At 36.5% G+C, this 15,353-nt stretch overlaps 1 protein-coding gene across 2 annotated transcripts in view; it reads right to left on the minus strand.

Annotated features, from left to right (window-relative positions):
• Positions 1-15,353, minus strand: part of COG6 (component of oligomeric golgi complex 6) — a 52,049-nt gene that overhangs the window by 18,768 nt on the left and 17,928 nt on the right. For both annotated transcript variants that reach the window (XM_050715447.1, XM_035542595.2), the window contains exons 7-13: positions 15,175-15,245; positions 13,991-14,084; positions 10,502-10,630; positions 10,302-10,393; positions 5,886-5,950; positions 4,056-4,147; positions 2,249-2,366 (exon numbers count right to left, since the gene is read on the minus strand). In XM_050715447.1, the coding sequence (XP_050571404.1) occupies positions 2,249-2,366; positions 4,056-4,147; positions 5,886-5,950; positions 10,302-10,393; positions 10,502-10,630; positions 13,991-14,084; positions 15,175-15,245 (661 nt within the window). The remainder of the gene's footprint in view (positions 1-2,248; positions 2,367-4,055; positions 4,148-5,885; positions 5,951-10,301; positions 10,394-10,501; positions 10,631-13,990; positions 14,085-15,174; positions 15,246-15,353) is intronic.

Below are 15,353 nucleotides of genomic sequence, written 5' to 3' on the forward strand. Positions count from 1 at the left end.
TCATACATTTAATCAACTTCTGAGTCTCTTTAATCCATTGACCTCAATTATATCCTCAGGAAAGATCTTCAGAGGGCATATATGCAAAGTAAGACTGTCAATTTCAGATTTAATACACAGAATGTGTTTACGAGAAAGAACAATACTACGATCTTATGTTATACGCAGTAGGCTGGGTATGCCACTTCATCCTAAACGACTTGCACTGAAATGCTATTGAAGGTTGCAAGTACAACCACCAACTTCATTTAAAGTCAGTAAACCCAAATTCAACTCTTTTATGAAACAAGGCAGTGTCTAGAGGCAGCTACATCTTGGCCAGAGACTGGGGGAAGGTAACTAAGAGGTCAAAGAGGATTATACAACCTTCCCATAGTGACCACAAAAAGAACAGACACCATTAACTGGGGGATGACAATTTCTTTATCACTCCTCCTTAATTCTACTCGTCTCCAAATTGAAAACAGCCTATCATCCAAACCAAAAGTACAAAGATTGGAAGTTATGTAAGCAGAAAAATTATGCTGGATCCTGTTTGAGTAAGATGCAAGACCCAGAAGGTTAAATACAACAGAGCTAAATATAACAGATATGAATACGGCCTAAAGCCAAGAAATTTTCTTCTGTTAAACACTATTTTGCACATTCTTTCTAAACATTCATAGATCTTTGCTAAGGTCCATTACTGATTTCTCTTCATAAAAAGACCAAATACACAAATATTTAAATTCAGATTAGGCATTAGGAAAAAAAATATTCTGAGGAATTAACATGCAGCTATCATATGCCATAAGCTTTATTTGTTCATACTTTGGTAAAATCACACGGTCTCTGTTCATTGTACTTTTCATGAACTCAACATCAGTAGCAGAGGAACTACTATTCTGATGACACTACATTCACATGGAAACACCCCATGACAACAAACAATGTGCTAAGTGGACTTGGCAGTAGGGACTGGGGTACCAGCAGCAACCAATGAGTCATCTGATGAAGGGTATAAAATCACTGAAAGGAGTCACTGGAATATAAGGAAGGAAAGAAGAAGAGGTACAACTACTCCCTTGAGAAAGACATTCCTCAACCCTTGCAGAAACACAAAGAAGCAGGACCAGAGGCAAACAGCAGAATGAGAAAACTACCTTGGGACCACAGAACAACATTGACCAAACTCAGAAAATCCCAGTGAATGGTCAAGGAACTACAAGGTTTTGCACAAAGATCAGCTTCTGCAAATCTACATTTATTCTGTGTTTTTCCATTGGGTTAAATGTAACTAATTCAGAAACATATTTACAAAACTTTAGTGTTCGTTTTCTACTTTCAAACGGCATTTCTAAACTGAAAAAACAGAAACGTGGGGACTTCTTTGCCAAACTCTGGGGTTGTGCAATGCCTTGGAAAAGTCACCTCTTCCTGATTCTCAGACCTAGGCAACCTACCACATCCCAGATAGGGATGTTGGATAAAGATCAGATCCCTAGGAAATGGGAAGGGATATGCAGCCTAACAATTTGCTTTTACTTTGCTTAAATCTCAGGAAGGTGAGATTTATTTGGTGGATCCACCATCAGCAACCAGATACAAAAACAGCAGGGAGAGCTTAACAAGAACTGTATTAGGTACTGAAGAATGGAAAGTTCACTGAAATGCAAACAACAGGAGAAGAAAAGATACCAGGGAAGTGATGCTGGCTTAGGGACAGCTGTTTTTTTTTTGGTTTAACGGAAGTATATCCTCCTTTTAACACCAGCAATGTTCATGGTATAGAATTGTTTTTATAGAAGACAGAAAAGTTTAAGTTTTGCTTTTACTCAGCTTAGCTTCCTGGATTATATTCATAACTTCAAGAAAGGAATTACACACATGACTAATTAACTACTGATCTGACGATGCATTAATATAAATGATCTAGCTCAATCAGCTGACCTTGCTTTACTGCACTTTGGGAAATTTCACAATTAATATTTTTGTTTGTCATAGATTTTAAAACTATGTAAACTTCTCTGCTGCTCTGTTATCAAATGCTGCTAATAACATTATTTTTAAACATATTTACCAACAGTAATTAAAGAATTAAAAAACTTAAGTTTTAACAATATCCCTTTTCTAGAATATAAAAACAACAAAACTGATTTTAGGAAAAGCTGAAGTCTAAAACAGCTATTCATCTAATAATCTTACTAGACAAAACAGAAATGAAAGTTTTTGTTTTGAAATATGAAAGCCGCATGATGTTGAAACAAACCTTGTCCATGAGTTTACTTGCATGAAGACTCAGACTGTTAAAGAATATCTTCTTACTCAACAAATGCATTTCTTCAATTGTTGTCAACAGTGTGGCTGCACTGTTTCCCACGATACCACTGAAAACAAAATTAAGATTAACTACATAATCTGAAGGGAGGGAGGAATATGACAGGGTCAGAAGCTTTAGACAGCATTTCAAACACAAATTTTTCAGAGTTCAAAACATACAACAAATCATTGCAGGAAACAGTTTTCCATAGTGGCTTTCTGAGAGATTCACTCATAAGAAGACTGCGACTACAAGCATTATCAACCATGTCATCAAGCAGATATTACTTTTAAGTACAGCCTATATAAAGTTGAGCACAAACATTTTAGTATAATTCTAAAGTTTACTGGATTTTTGTTTTGTTATTCTGCAAATCTACTTGTTATACAAAACAGATTACATAAACAAAAAGGGTTGATAACTTTATTCTATCATATTGTCCTCTAGGGATAGCATCCTAGCTCTCTTCAGTGTGACGAGAGGCATCTCCAGTGACACAAGAATTCATGCCTTGCTATTCTGAGTGTCAAGCTATTACATTTAACACAACTACTGCATAAACCTTAAACTACCTCACCTGACTATGAACATCTCACTAATTTACCTTTTGTCTGTAGTAAAAACACTTCGAAGCTACAAAAATTGCAAGTAAAAAATTAATTGCATCATAATAGGGCTAATTCTTGCAGCTTGGTTTTCAGAATATAATCTTGTTGCATTTAATGGGTCGTTTCTCAAAGTGGGTTTTCCCTTCATTATTTGGGTGAACTTCCTGTATACGGAGGAAATTACTCAGCTGACAGAAGGTACTTCAGTGGTCTTTAAGCAATGTATCATAGCAGGAGAGAAAGCAACAGATAAGACTGCCTAAGACCCTCCTCCATTTTAACATCACATATTCAATTGCTTTACTACCACTGGGAAACTGACACTGGAGACAAAAAAAAGGCAAAAATATTTCAGCTGTTTTTGACAACAAAATTAGGAATGTTTTGCTCAATATTATAAAAGAAAAAATAGGTCCGATATGTGTTCTACCATAGACCTGTAGTGCCATCACACTTGAGGACTTGAGGAGATGCCCACAAGTCATTTATTATTAACCAATATCTAAATACCAGAAAATAAGCTCAAGTCGTTATATTAGCGACTCAAATTCTCAGCAGTTCAGTCCAGGGCTGTGGATGAAGATTTTCCTGCTACTGCTATTTCCAACCAGTATGAATTACTGCAAATGCCACAATCTATAAAAAATAACGGTTCTGGCTTTTCTCTTGGTTCACTGATCTTGGTGGCACCTGATCGGTTGGAAGATTATTGGTGCGCCTTGAACAGCCAGCTACAGAATAAGGCAAGCATCTTCTCAACAGGAAAATGCAAGTGCACAATCAGAAAAAATTGTATCCAAACGTAACCGTTTAAGGAAGAAAAATAAATTTTCTAGAGAGAATTTAATTCTATCACTTTCTCAAAGGGATACTTTGTGATCTTAGTGTGTATATATATATATATATACACACATAAAAATACATAAAACACTACAGAAAACATCTATCAACACAACAAAGAAAGTTTATTTATCAAATTTTAACAATCGATGCCATATTCCAAAGCAGACTCCATATGAATTGATGAGAGTCAACAGATAAATGGCATCTGCTAAGGCCAGTAATACCTTTTTTAATATACTAATCTTCATACTTACAATAAATAATAATAATAAATATATCCTTAACGTACTTTGTAGTTTGTATACCTGATTGTATGGTGGTAGAACTTGAGAAGATTGGAAATCTTGTACAGTAAAACTGCTCCAGGCTCAGCAACAATCACCTGCTCAATTCTAACCTGCATTAAAAACAAACATTCTTCAGGTCAAACATCCTAAAAGCTAACATCTATGATTTTATATACACAATACAATGCTGACTTCTGAGAAATAAATTTGAACAGAAATAAATTTAACAAGAGACAATGCCCAGTTAACTCTAACTTTCTGCTTGAACCGAAGTATTTCTTGGGTGCAAAGCCCCTGCGCAGAAAACAAGCAGGTGTATTCTTAAAAACTAAACTAAACTAATCCCACTGCTGCAAATGTTTCTCTATAGGTTTTTGTTGCAACTTGTAATTTCGAAATAATGAGATCATTTTATGAATTAACACCAGTACATACTGGAATTCTCCCCAGCACTGAACAGAGCAAGAACAGCTGCAAAATCCCTAAACTACGACCATTGATCATTAGCATCATGCAGCAATTCTGAACACCCGAAGTGTTAGGTATTTTACCCAAAAGACAAAACTTCACCTGGATTAATCTCTCCTTTATTAAAGGAAATATCACATACCTGCTACCGGTATGTAATTATTTATAACTAACAAACAGCTATGTAGCCTGTTTATCTCAACCAGGAGATACTGGTTACGCAGACCAAAACAGTGCTGACTTTCTTTACACTTGGACAGTCGATGTCTTGTCTCCATGGTACACACAGTCTCAATTCACTCATAAAAGGCTGCTCCAAGGTCAAGCTCTGGGCACTCATGAAGCAGTGATAGTCAGTGACTTATCGCTGCACTATTCTCCCACGTGCCTGTGTGTGAAAGGGCTACACACAAATCACCCGCCGCCACCCGCCCTCCCAAGTTATTTGTCTGCTGTTCAAAGGAGCACAATGTGCAGCAGTGCCTTCTTGTCACCGTCAGCTGCACAGAGAAGGAACTAAGATTATGCTCCCTTGGCATCTAGGTCAGAGACCAAAAATGCAGAATATTTTTTGACTCTTATTTGCAAAGCTCAATGCACAAAGTTCATTTCAACATTCAGGTGTACTTTGTTCTTCAAAGCATGCACATGTACAGACGTGTATATACAAATACCCATTTCCACCGCGTGAAAGGACATTTGGGCAGGGGCATAGTACTGAGTATAGTCTCTTGGCCTGAGTATAGCCTAAAGGTCCAGAGAAGGGTAACAAGGTGATCAAAGATTTTGAGAACTCCTTCTGTACTGCTCCAGTGACTAAACTAAGACAAAGCTGTGGAGGGATATGCCAGAAATACAGCAGATCAAGTGGGCACAAAGCTGAGCTATGGCTCAGTAAGTCCTTAGTAAGTCCACAAACAGGCGAAGAAACCATTCCACAGAAGATTTTGACACACTTGCACAAACTGTACGCTCTTCCCCTAAGCATATAAAATAGACGCTACAAAAAACAGGGTACTAAGCTAAAATGATTTTTCATTTGACCCACTACAGCCATTCTTATACCCTTATCCTAAAGCTAAATTTTTGCACCTAAGCACCATTAAACTTTAAGAAAAAGAAAATCAAGATACAGATTTACTATCTTAGTATCTCTCACTATACAACTATTTATTACCATACCATGAACTACATATTCATGAACTACTGAACCTTTAATTTTGAAGGTCTTTATGATTCAAAGCTGAAAATCTAACTCAACCGACAAAAATGAAAATACATTATACAGATGGGACATGGGATCTGGAAAAACACTACAGAATGATTTTATTTTTTTTTTTAATTTCTTTTTAGAGTGTTAAAGAAAGCAATATACCTCACCTTTAGAGGCCTGCAGACACCTTCTGTGATGTGCCCAACTACTTCTTGAATATTTTCTTCCACACCTATAGTTAAAGCAAGCACATGCTAAGATTACGCAAATTTAATTCTCTTTTCTTCAAGACTATAAAACAAATAAACAAATGTAAGAGCTATTCATCCATAAAAAAGCATTATGAACTGCATGTCCTTTTCTCCACAGGACTAGTTTACACCTCCACTGAACTTCACATCTAGCCATTAAGAAAAGGTTGCGTGACAAACCAGAGTCCTGAAGAGTCACTACCTTACGCGATGCGATTGCTTCCTAGCACAATGCAGTGCCTGGGGATTTGAGGCAGAAGGAAAAAAGGGAAGAGTAAATGGTCTAGCCAGAAACTGTCACAATAAGGCTCAGTATCAGCAGTTCCTAAAACTAAACAGGAAAAAAAAAGGCACTGGGATGTTCAAGGAGCAACAGTACGTATCATTTTGAACGGCCGGAACTGTAAGTACATGCATCTGTCAGTGTTGGGTAGTGATGTGCTCCTTGTAGTGTTACAAATTAAATCACACATGTACCTGCACACTGCAGTGTACTACAGCACTTGCAAATGCTTCCGCTCAAGCAGCAGTTGAAACTGATCTTTCAGCGAACAAACTCTATACAAAAGAGAATATTGCCCTATCTTATTGTGAAACACAAATGAATTGTTGCACGGCAACCAGCACTGTCATAAATCAATCAAACCGAAAGCAACAGATCTTCAAGCTCTCACTTCAGTAACAACTCAGAATAGATTTATGGAGACAGCAATACTTTAATTCTAATTTAAAACTTGTCAACAGGAGTTCATCTTCAGATGGGACCCATGCAATGAACAGTAAACAAACTGACTGTGACATGTGATAAAAATCAGGTGACCTGAAGCTATATTTTGCAAATCTCATTTCACACTAGAAGAGAATACCTCTAAGAGAAAAAAAATATATATACAGAAGATTAGAGATGTGTGACAAAGCCTCTTTAGACCAAAATACATGAAAAGCCACATAAGCACAAACAACTAAATTCAGCGTGGTAGTTGTCTTGAAGCATACTACGTTGGTAAGTAATAAAAATAGGTTTGTATATTAAAGTACCTATACTAAGGAAGATAGCAAGATTACAAACCACAAGATTTGTGGCCTGTTATGTAACGGCTAACTCCCAGACACACCCTAATAACTTAGGCAATTTTTGGTAGGAACAGCCACTTTTATTCATCAATATAATGAGCACACATTTGCAGCCGTGTATCTAGACCAGATTGACTTAATAACGAATTCTTGGATATTAAAGTTTTAGCTGCAAAAATATACGAGTTTAAATACCAAGGGAGATGGAATTACAATTTTTATATATCACATGCTTGTGCTGTCAAATACACTTTCATGTCCAATTAGAATATTTTAGACTCAGCAAACAGGAAAAGTAAATCTTCCAGCACAATCGACTATATAACTGTTGCAAGTATTAGCACATCACTGTGACATGGAAGAATTATGGATTAAACAATTCTTATGGAATGAAAATCACTTTTGGGAAACAGTTCATTACTGAACATATGCTTTTGGCTTCCTGCTACACCATATATAATTTTTCTCTGCATACCCTTCTGTAAGAGACATCTTTCTTGTACCTTCATGTGGCTTCTGCTCTCCAGTTAGCTTCTTGCAACTCCATGAAAAATAGGTTTCTACTGCTTCTCTTAAACAGAATGCCTTCAATTCCCCCTTCTTTTCAAGTACAAGTTACCCACAGGACTGGAAAGCTCCCTACTAGCAGCATACCTGAGCTCCACAGAAGAGAACCAGATGCTTTATGTCTGTCCAGTACAACACAAAATCATTAATCTTTTCTGAATGTGTTTTAAATGCTTAAAATTTTGAAAGCATTTTGGTCAGATTAATGTTCAAGGGTTAACATTTGCAAGCTTATAAAACTTTTTAGAAGTTATTCTTGAATATTTAATTGTGGGCTATTTAGATCATTCTCTCTACACTCAAAACTGTGAACATCTCTCCAAAATAGCATTCACACAGTTTTGCTTCCACTGGGACCAAATCTACATCTGCCTCCATCTGTAGATAGCTAGATATGTGGTTTTTCTTTTCCCTCCCCGCCCCCCCCCCCCCCCCCCCCCCCCCCCGAAAGGGGGAATATTTTTGTTTAGATGTAATTTACCACCTTCTCCACAGTCCTGAAATTATATAGACTTTATAGGAGAATTTCAAAAATAATCTGATCTCAGAGAATCCTGATTTCAAATTACAAAAATGTTTCTACTTCCAAAAAGCTCTTCAAGCTGAAATTAAAGTTAAAACATTTGACTGACCTACTACAGAGAAAGCTTATCTCACCTAAATTTTGCCTTCAAATTTAATTGCCTAATCTATGCTAGCTTCTTGGGCTCCCTCTATAGGAAACAGGGAAAAACAGAACAGAACAAACAGTTTTGATGAAGCCTCTAGAAATGCCTATATCAGACCTACATTTTGTTAGGAAGATTTGCTTTCTGGAGACGCAAATCACTCTCATTATCTATCATCAAAATCAACAAGATGTCCATTTTTTAAATGGGCAAGTTAAACTAACTTAACTTCTGCTGTAACCTGTACAACCAGACACCTGAAGACTGTACAACAATACAGATAATTCAACATGAATCTCTCAGTACAACACACACTGTACTCACTGGATTAGTCAGCACCAACTCAGGATTTACAGCGATATGAGGCATATCATCTTGATCTACTTAATCTGAATCATAATGCTGCACAATTCCACTTCATGCTTCTTGTTAAACTCAGTGGTATCCCATTAAATACTGTTTCATCTTCAAGACCTTATCCTACAACCATCATCATCAAAATTTTTCCCAAAGCTGCAGAGGAATAGTTAACGGATGCATCCTCCAGTCTCTGTTGCTCCCAGCGTGAAGATAAGAATCCCTCCTTATGCTTCCTGAAAACTGGGCAACAGTGATGGCAAAGCCATTCCTGATGAGCTCACAAAAACATTTTTGCTTCAGACACATAATGAAACTCTTGTTTATACTAGTCCCTTGGGAAAAAAGCTTTGTCCTGGTGATATTTTTAGAAAATTTTTCCCCAAAACATTTCTATCCCCTGTATTCTCAAGTAGTTTACTCTGGCCTATGGCTGAAATTCTCAAAATATATCTATATTAGAAGGACATAGTATCTGAGCCTGACTTCCTGCCAGAAGACCAGAGTATTTAATAGTTAAACAAAGCACTGCACAAGGGAAGAGAACTTCAGAACAGAATGGAAGACTGGGCAATAGCACAGTCAACTGCAGAAGCAGATGCAGTAACATCCTCTGTATGGCCAGCTTTTCCCGAACAATTCCCCATTTACAGCAAAAGCATCAGGTCTTCATGTACAGAATTACCATGTCTTTTTCTCCACCATACAGGCATCACGAGGTCTACGTTCTTGTCTCTCTGAGATATTATCACTATATAAAATTAAAATCACTTCTACAGTATGCTGTAACTGTAGTTAAAAAAAACAACAACATTCCTTTGGTTTGATTTACAACAGTTCCTACTTTAAACAACCTCCTTGCTCATATACCTTTAATTACAAAAGCTATTTAATACTTCCAGCAGCAAGGAAAATGAGAATGCATATTAACTCTAAATCCCAGAGCAGGACTCAATTAAGACATACAATCTGAAAAACCCACCAAATTACAGATTAAACATCAGCTCTTACGTTGAGGTTTGTTACAACTGAATATACATGTTTTATTTGTTTAGTAAGTCTTTGGCTTAAGCCATACAGGCTAATCACATTACAGCTACTACATGACAAGGTTCTTAAAAGCATGGTTCAATCCACTTAAAAGACAGCAAAGGGGCTGAAGAATCTGTGTTAGAATCTGTAAATGCATTAATAAAGGAGAGCCTTGATATTAAAAAGCTTCACGCATCTATGAGTGGCCTGCTTTGACCTTCAGAAAGCTATGCCGATGCGTTACAAGACAGAAGAAAATTCCATTTTACTTGTAGGAAGGAAAGAACAGAATTATTGAAATAAATTACTAAGCAAATGATCAAGGGATAATAATCCTCAAGATATCAACAAGTAACCCTATCACAATGTTTTCAGAGAGACAATTTTGAACACTTTGTCCCTCTGGAAATTTAGTGTAAACCTATTGTGAGTAAAATGAAGAGAGTAAAATTTGAAGTACTCTTCTTTGCTAAGGGCTTTCTTTTGGCAAAATGCAACCTACGCTATTCTGAAGTTAATTCCAGGAAAATGAAAGCTCAGCTCTCATAACTTAAGCCCGGACTAAGAAATTACTCACACTTCTTAACTTATTTTCTTATCACTTCCCAATATATGTTTCAAAATCTAGTACTACCTTGAATGGTTACAAGCTTTAGCATCGCTTCTAGGTGCTCTTTTTCAGAAGCTGTTGCTTGATGCAGCCAGGCCAGCATGTCTCCCACATACCTAGGAAAGACAGAAATTTCTGTGTAAATCAGGGGTTTACGGTGTGAGGGATCTGAAGTGTGAACAGGCAAAAGGATTATTTCTTCTACATTCTTATTAGCACAGTACCTCAGAGGATCGTGGGAGTGCATTTCAATAGGGCGGGGAGTACCTCCTAGACCTCCTCTAGTAAGAGCATCTATAAAGCCACGGACTACAGCACTCCTTCGAGCTGTTCCAAACTCATCCAGAGTGTACCTGTTATCAAAACATGAAAATGAGTAAAACAAAATAGTTCACCTCATCACACTTGATTAGTTCAGCTTTACAGCTAATACAGGTAACCATTTCTACAATTCTAGACAACTTGCACCAATGCTTCCACTATAAAGCATACAGAACTTCCTGATTTTCTTGACTCCTCATTAACAGATACTAAGGATGGCTTTTCCTTGACCCTTCCATTTGCTTATCACACACAAATAAATGAAAAATCACCTTTTTCAGTTTTGCACACATAAGCATGTACTGAGAGGTCTAGAGCTCCTGTTCACATGTGGTTCACAGCTAAATGACAGAAGCAGCAACTTATTGCACCACAACACAAGGCTTTCTCCATCTCCTTCTTCTAGGCCACCAGATGAATAATAGTGAGAGTTATTTATTTGATGGTTGCTCTATGTCAATCAACCGAGTCTTAAGATATTTAATGCACGGACACTACAGCCCAGACTGCATAATACCAAATGGCATACTGGTAATAGAGGAGGCACCCAGAAGATACACACAGCTCATTTTTGGAGCAGGCTACTTTCCTGTTGGGGCTGAAGCACAACAACAAGTGATGGGAAATGAACAGTGCTAATATCCCTGCTTATCTGCTTAGAAACAGGACATTTGCTAGCAATGGAACACTTATTTTCTTCAACAACAGAATTTAAGTATTTTGAACAAAGCACACAAATTACAATGGCAAAAAACAAAAAAACACAACTGCTTATTTTTCCCATATAACTGAAGAAATGCCACAGAGTAGGCTTGGTGTCACTTACCCATGACACCCAGCAGCAGAACAGATATAAAAATAAAATAATAATAATAATAATAGAAAGCATGTTACTCACTGACTGAAGTTAAATGAACACTACGCTCGCAATTAAACAGATGCGGAGGACAAAATACAAAAGGAAATAATAACTTGAAACATTTTTGACACAGTGTAAGTTCAATTAGATTTCTCTTATGTTATAAATAATCTAATGGATCCTTCGTTATTTTTTTTTTTGCTCTATGTTATTACTGAAGGGAGGATAAGGAGAGAACACAGTGAAGAATCAGGAAACTTCTTTTTACATCTTTTTTCTCCCCCCACACTGTACTTGCTCACTTGGAGAATAAAGATCAATCGATCTATCTATCTACCTATCTATCTATCTTTTAAAGGCTGGTAAGCCTATAATAAATCACTACTCACAAAAATTATGCAATTAGGAGTGGAAGAGTTCTGGGACCTGCTTACTACCCATAGTCCAGGAATAGCAACACCGCAGTGAAAAACCTCAAGTGTTTGGAGAAACCAGTTAAGCTCCCCACCACACTCCAATAAACAGCCATATCATTAAAAATACAGCAGCATTTTCCCCTCCAATAAACAGCTATATCATTAAAAATACAAGCACAATAAGATCTGTTTGTTTTGAAAACAGCAGTAAGTAATGACAATTTCGTCTAAAAAGAAAAAAAGACTCATTTTCCTTTTGCTCTCAGTAGAAAAGGGTATTACGATGACAAAATCCTGCATGCATAAAAAATCATTAGTAACTATTACTTACACTAGAAACACAGTATTTAATACTATGTTATTACATGTGTTCATGATAGGGTAAGAAAACAACATTTGTATTCTTTTCAGCTCTGCTCCAATTTTTCCAGAACCCAGTGAAGTAATAATCATTAGTGGGGAGAGGAAGAAGGTAGTGGAAAAGCTTTGAAAATCAGAGTGGAGGATGGAAGAAGAACACTGCTTCCAGCTATGACTCCATGTACTATCTTTGAAACAGTTTTCAATTTTTCTGTTAGAAACAGGAAGTAAAAGCCAACATTTATTTTAGATCCCTACTGGCTGCAGTTCCCAAAAGTCCATCCATGGTACAATCTTTCTTCCACCTTAAAGTTACGGAAACATAACACAAAATAACTAAACAAGAATTTGTAGTCTTGTTTCTAAACTCCTGTCCTTCTCCATCTTACTTTCATCCAACAAATCACAACCTTTATCAGATGCAAGGACTGTGATTTGGAAGAAAAAGTAAGTTTAGCAGCAGTGCTAAAATGTATAAGAACAACAACAAATCAAAATTTTCTTCTATGGGATAATTGTTATACTTCGAACTCAGAAGTTGGTATGTACGAAGGTGGATAAGTAATCTTCAGATTTAAGCTATAAAGCACGAGTACTGCTATTTTGACAATACTGCTGTAGAAAGTAATTAAGCATGGTTATCTATGCTGAGAGACATGGCTCCATCTTCTACGGTAATGTTTGCTTTTGCCTTTGTGAGAAAAAAAAGTGCTATCACTGTCCTATTTCTGGTTATGTTAGTATTGCTGTTTGTAAGAAAGATGTCAGAAGAAAAATTAAGTCTCTTTAGCAGATTCATTTTAAACTGTCCAGATGTGGGTTTATACAGAAGATAGTTTATTTTTTTTAAATGTTAAGAAAGCAAAACTATAGTTTCGTGAAGTCTGAAAGTAACATCATAAAACAAAATATTTGTTGCAGAAAATACGTATTTATAGAGAACCCTACAAAATGTTGTGAACAATCCTATGCAGCTGTGAAAAAGGGCCCGGAGGACAGACTGCAAAAAGGGCTCTGCAACCCCCAGCTCTGGCCTAATGTAGGAGCTGGCTGTAGTGCATGTACGGAGCATTAGCACCACAAGCAATAGCTGGGGAGGTCAAGTGGCACCAACTCTTCCTGTAATTAACTAGCAGATCTGACAGAGCCTGTAGAGATGTGCACGGATTCTCGTACTGACAGGATGTTTAATGTCCATTCACACTACACATTTTACCCATGAAAATGTACAGTATGACACAGCTAACGACAAAGATAGCCTTTGAAAGACAGCCGAGTATTCTGCTGTCCTGCATGCCTGTGGCTAAGAGTAATTTGCAATAGTTGCAGAACATGGCAAATGCATTTAAAAAAAAAAATCAAACCCAAAATTCAAAACCAAAGAAACTAAATGTACTAGGATTAAAGGTAAAACAGTACCTCCTCAGGTGTACGGTCACCCCAATATAAAACGTTCTTAGAGTGCCACCTCGTGGTTAAGTTGTCTCTAAGAACCACCATTTAATTCCTGTTAAACAGTCCCTTCAGCAAATTCTGGACAAGAACTAAAGACTAGTATATAATTTATGTAACTAAGTATGTAACTATGTACATATTAAATTTTGAATTTAGAGAACTATGATTTTATTTTTTAAATTCGATGCAAACTAAATTGTCCCTATCCTTTGCGCTGTAACTCACAGAGACAGAACTTAAATTAAGTTTCAAAGGCTGAAAATACTCATTTCTGTTAGAGATGATGATGAACATTTACTTACTTATACAGGACTGGTCTATCTTGTAAGGCTTCCATGGCTTGAGCAAGAATTGGAGAAATGTCACACGACTCTTGTGTCAAAGTCCTGCACTCATCTATAAAATAACAGAGGTAAAAGTGCTTTCTTTACACTGCAATACCTTTTTATACCAGGTTGATAAACAAGAAAATGGATTGAAAACTCAAAGGCTTTTGATTTTGAATTGTAGAATATGCTACCTGGCCTTGTTTGTACTGAAGTAATTAAACTCTCTCCTTAAGCAGTACTTTGACTAAAATGGATGCCCATTGCTAATCTCAAGAAGAATAAAAATTAAATGAAGCTTATTATGTGGTTGCACCCATGTATAAGTGTTAACTCATTCAACCATCAACACTCTGTTAGGCTCCTTTATAAGAGACTGACACTTTACAGGTAAATTACTAAGAAAAAAGGAAGCAAGTATGTAACCAAGCTGTGAGGGCTTTTTGTTTGTTTTGCTTTAATGGCGTAACTATATAATCTTGTACATTCCATATAAGAATGTGGAAATCACGTAAGCTAAATCACACAACAGCATAACAATGCTTAATTTTCATTAAGGTGAAACTGCAACTATTATCTGAGACTTCAGTATCCACAGAAGAATAGCCAATTAATTTAATCTCCTATTGCACCAGCTTTTTTCACACCTCTTCCTGTCAACAGAGAAGAGATGTAATTCAAAAGCATCTACATTTTACGCTATCAACATGTTGTATCAAACACTGAAAGTTGGATCCAGAAAACATATGAAAAAATAATCACCTACAAGCCTTCAAAAAATCATTCAACCCCATATGTTTTTGTTTGTTTTTAAATAATAAGCCACTCCTCACACTAAACTAAATGTTACTAGCAAATCGTCAAAAACAAGAACTTCCCTATGACCTGCAAGAAAATGAAATGCAATACACTTCACAATTGGCTTAGAATACCAAATTGTAAGTATTGTTATCTGTGGAGAAACATCTGAAAACAGAAATAAATAACACAAACAGGACAAAAAGGGGAGAATCTCCAGTTAATCACTTAGTTCACAAAAGCAAACCCAAAGCCTCATTAATGAATCTTGGAAAGGGTTTTTACTGAGTTCAATCCACATCAAGAAATTAAAGGGATCATCATCATAATATACATAAACGTAAAAACAATTGTAGTCCTACTTTGAGTCCATCTGTAAAGTCGTTCATAAGACGTCTCTTGCAGTAAAGCCATCTGTTCCATAATTTCCAACCTACATGATAAAAAGATTTTATTTGCAAATACTATTTTAGGTAGTACTACCATACGCATGTGAAAACAAATAAAAGTAGCACTATAAAAATAAGAAAATTTAAAAACG

Source organism: Cygnus atratus, chromosome 1 (assembly GCF_013377495.2).
Source record: "Cygnus atratus isolate AKBS03 ecotype Queensland, Australia chromosome 1, CAtr_DNAZoo_HiC_assembly, whole genome shotgun sequence".
NCBI classification, from domain to species: Eukaryota; Metazoa; Chordata; class Aves; order Anseriformes; family Anatidae; genus Cygnus; species Cygnus atratus.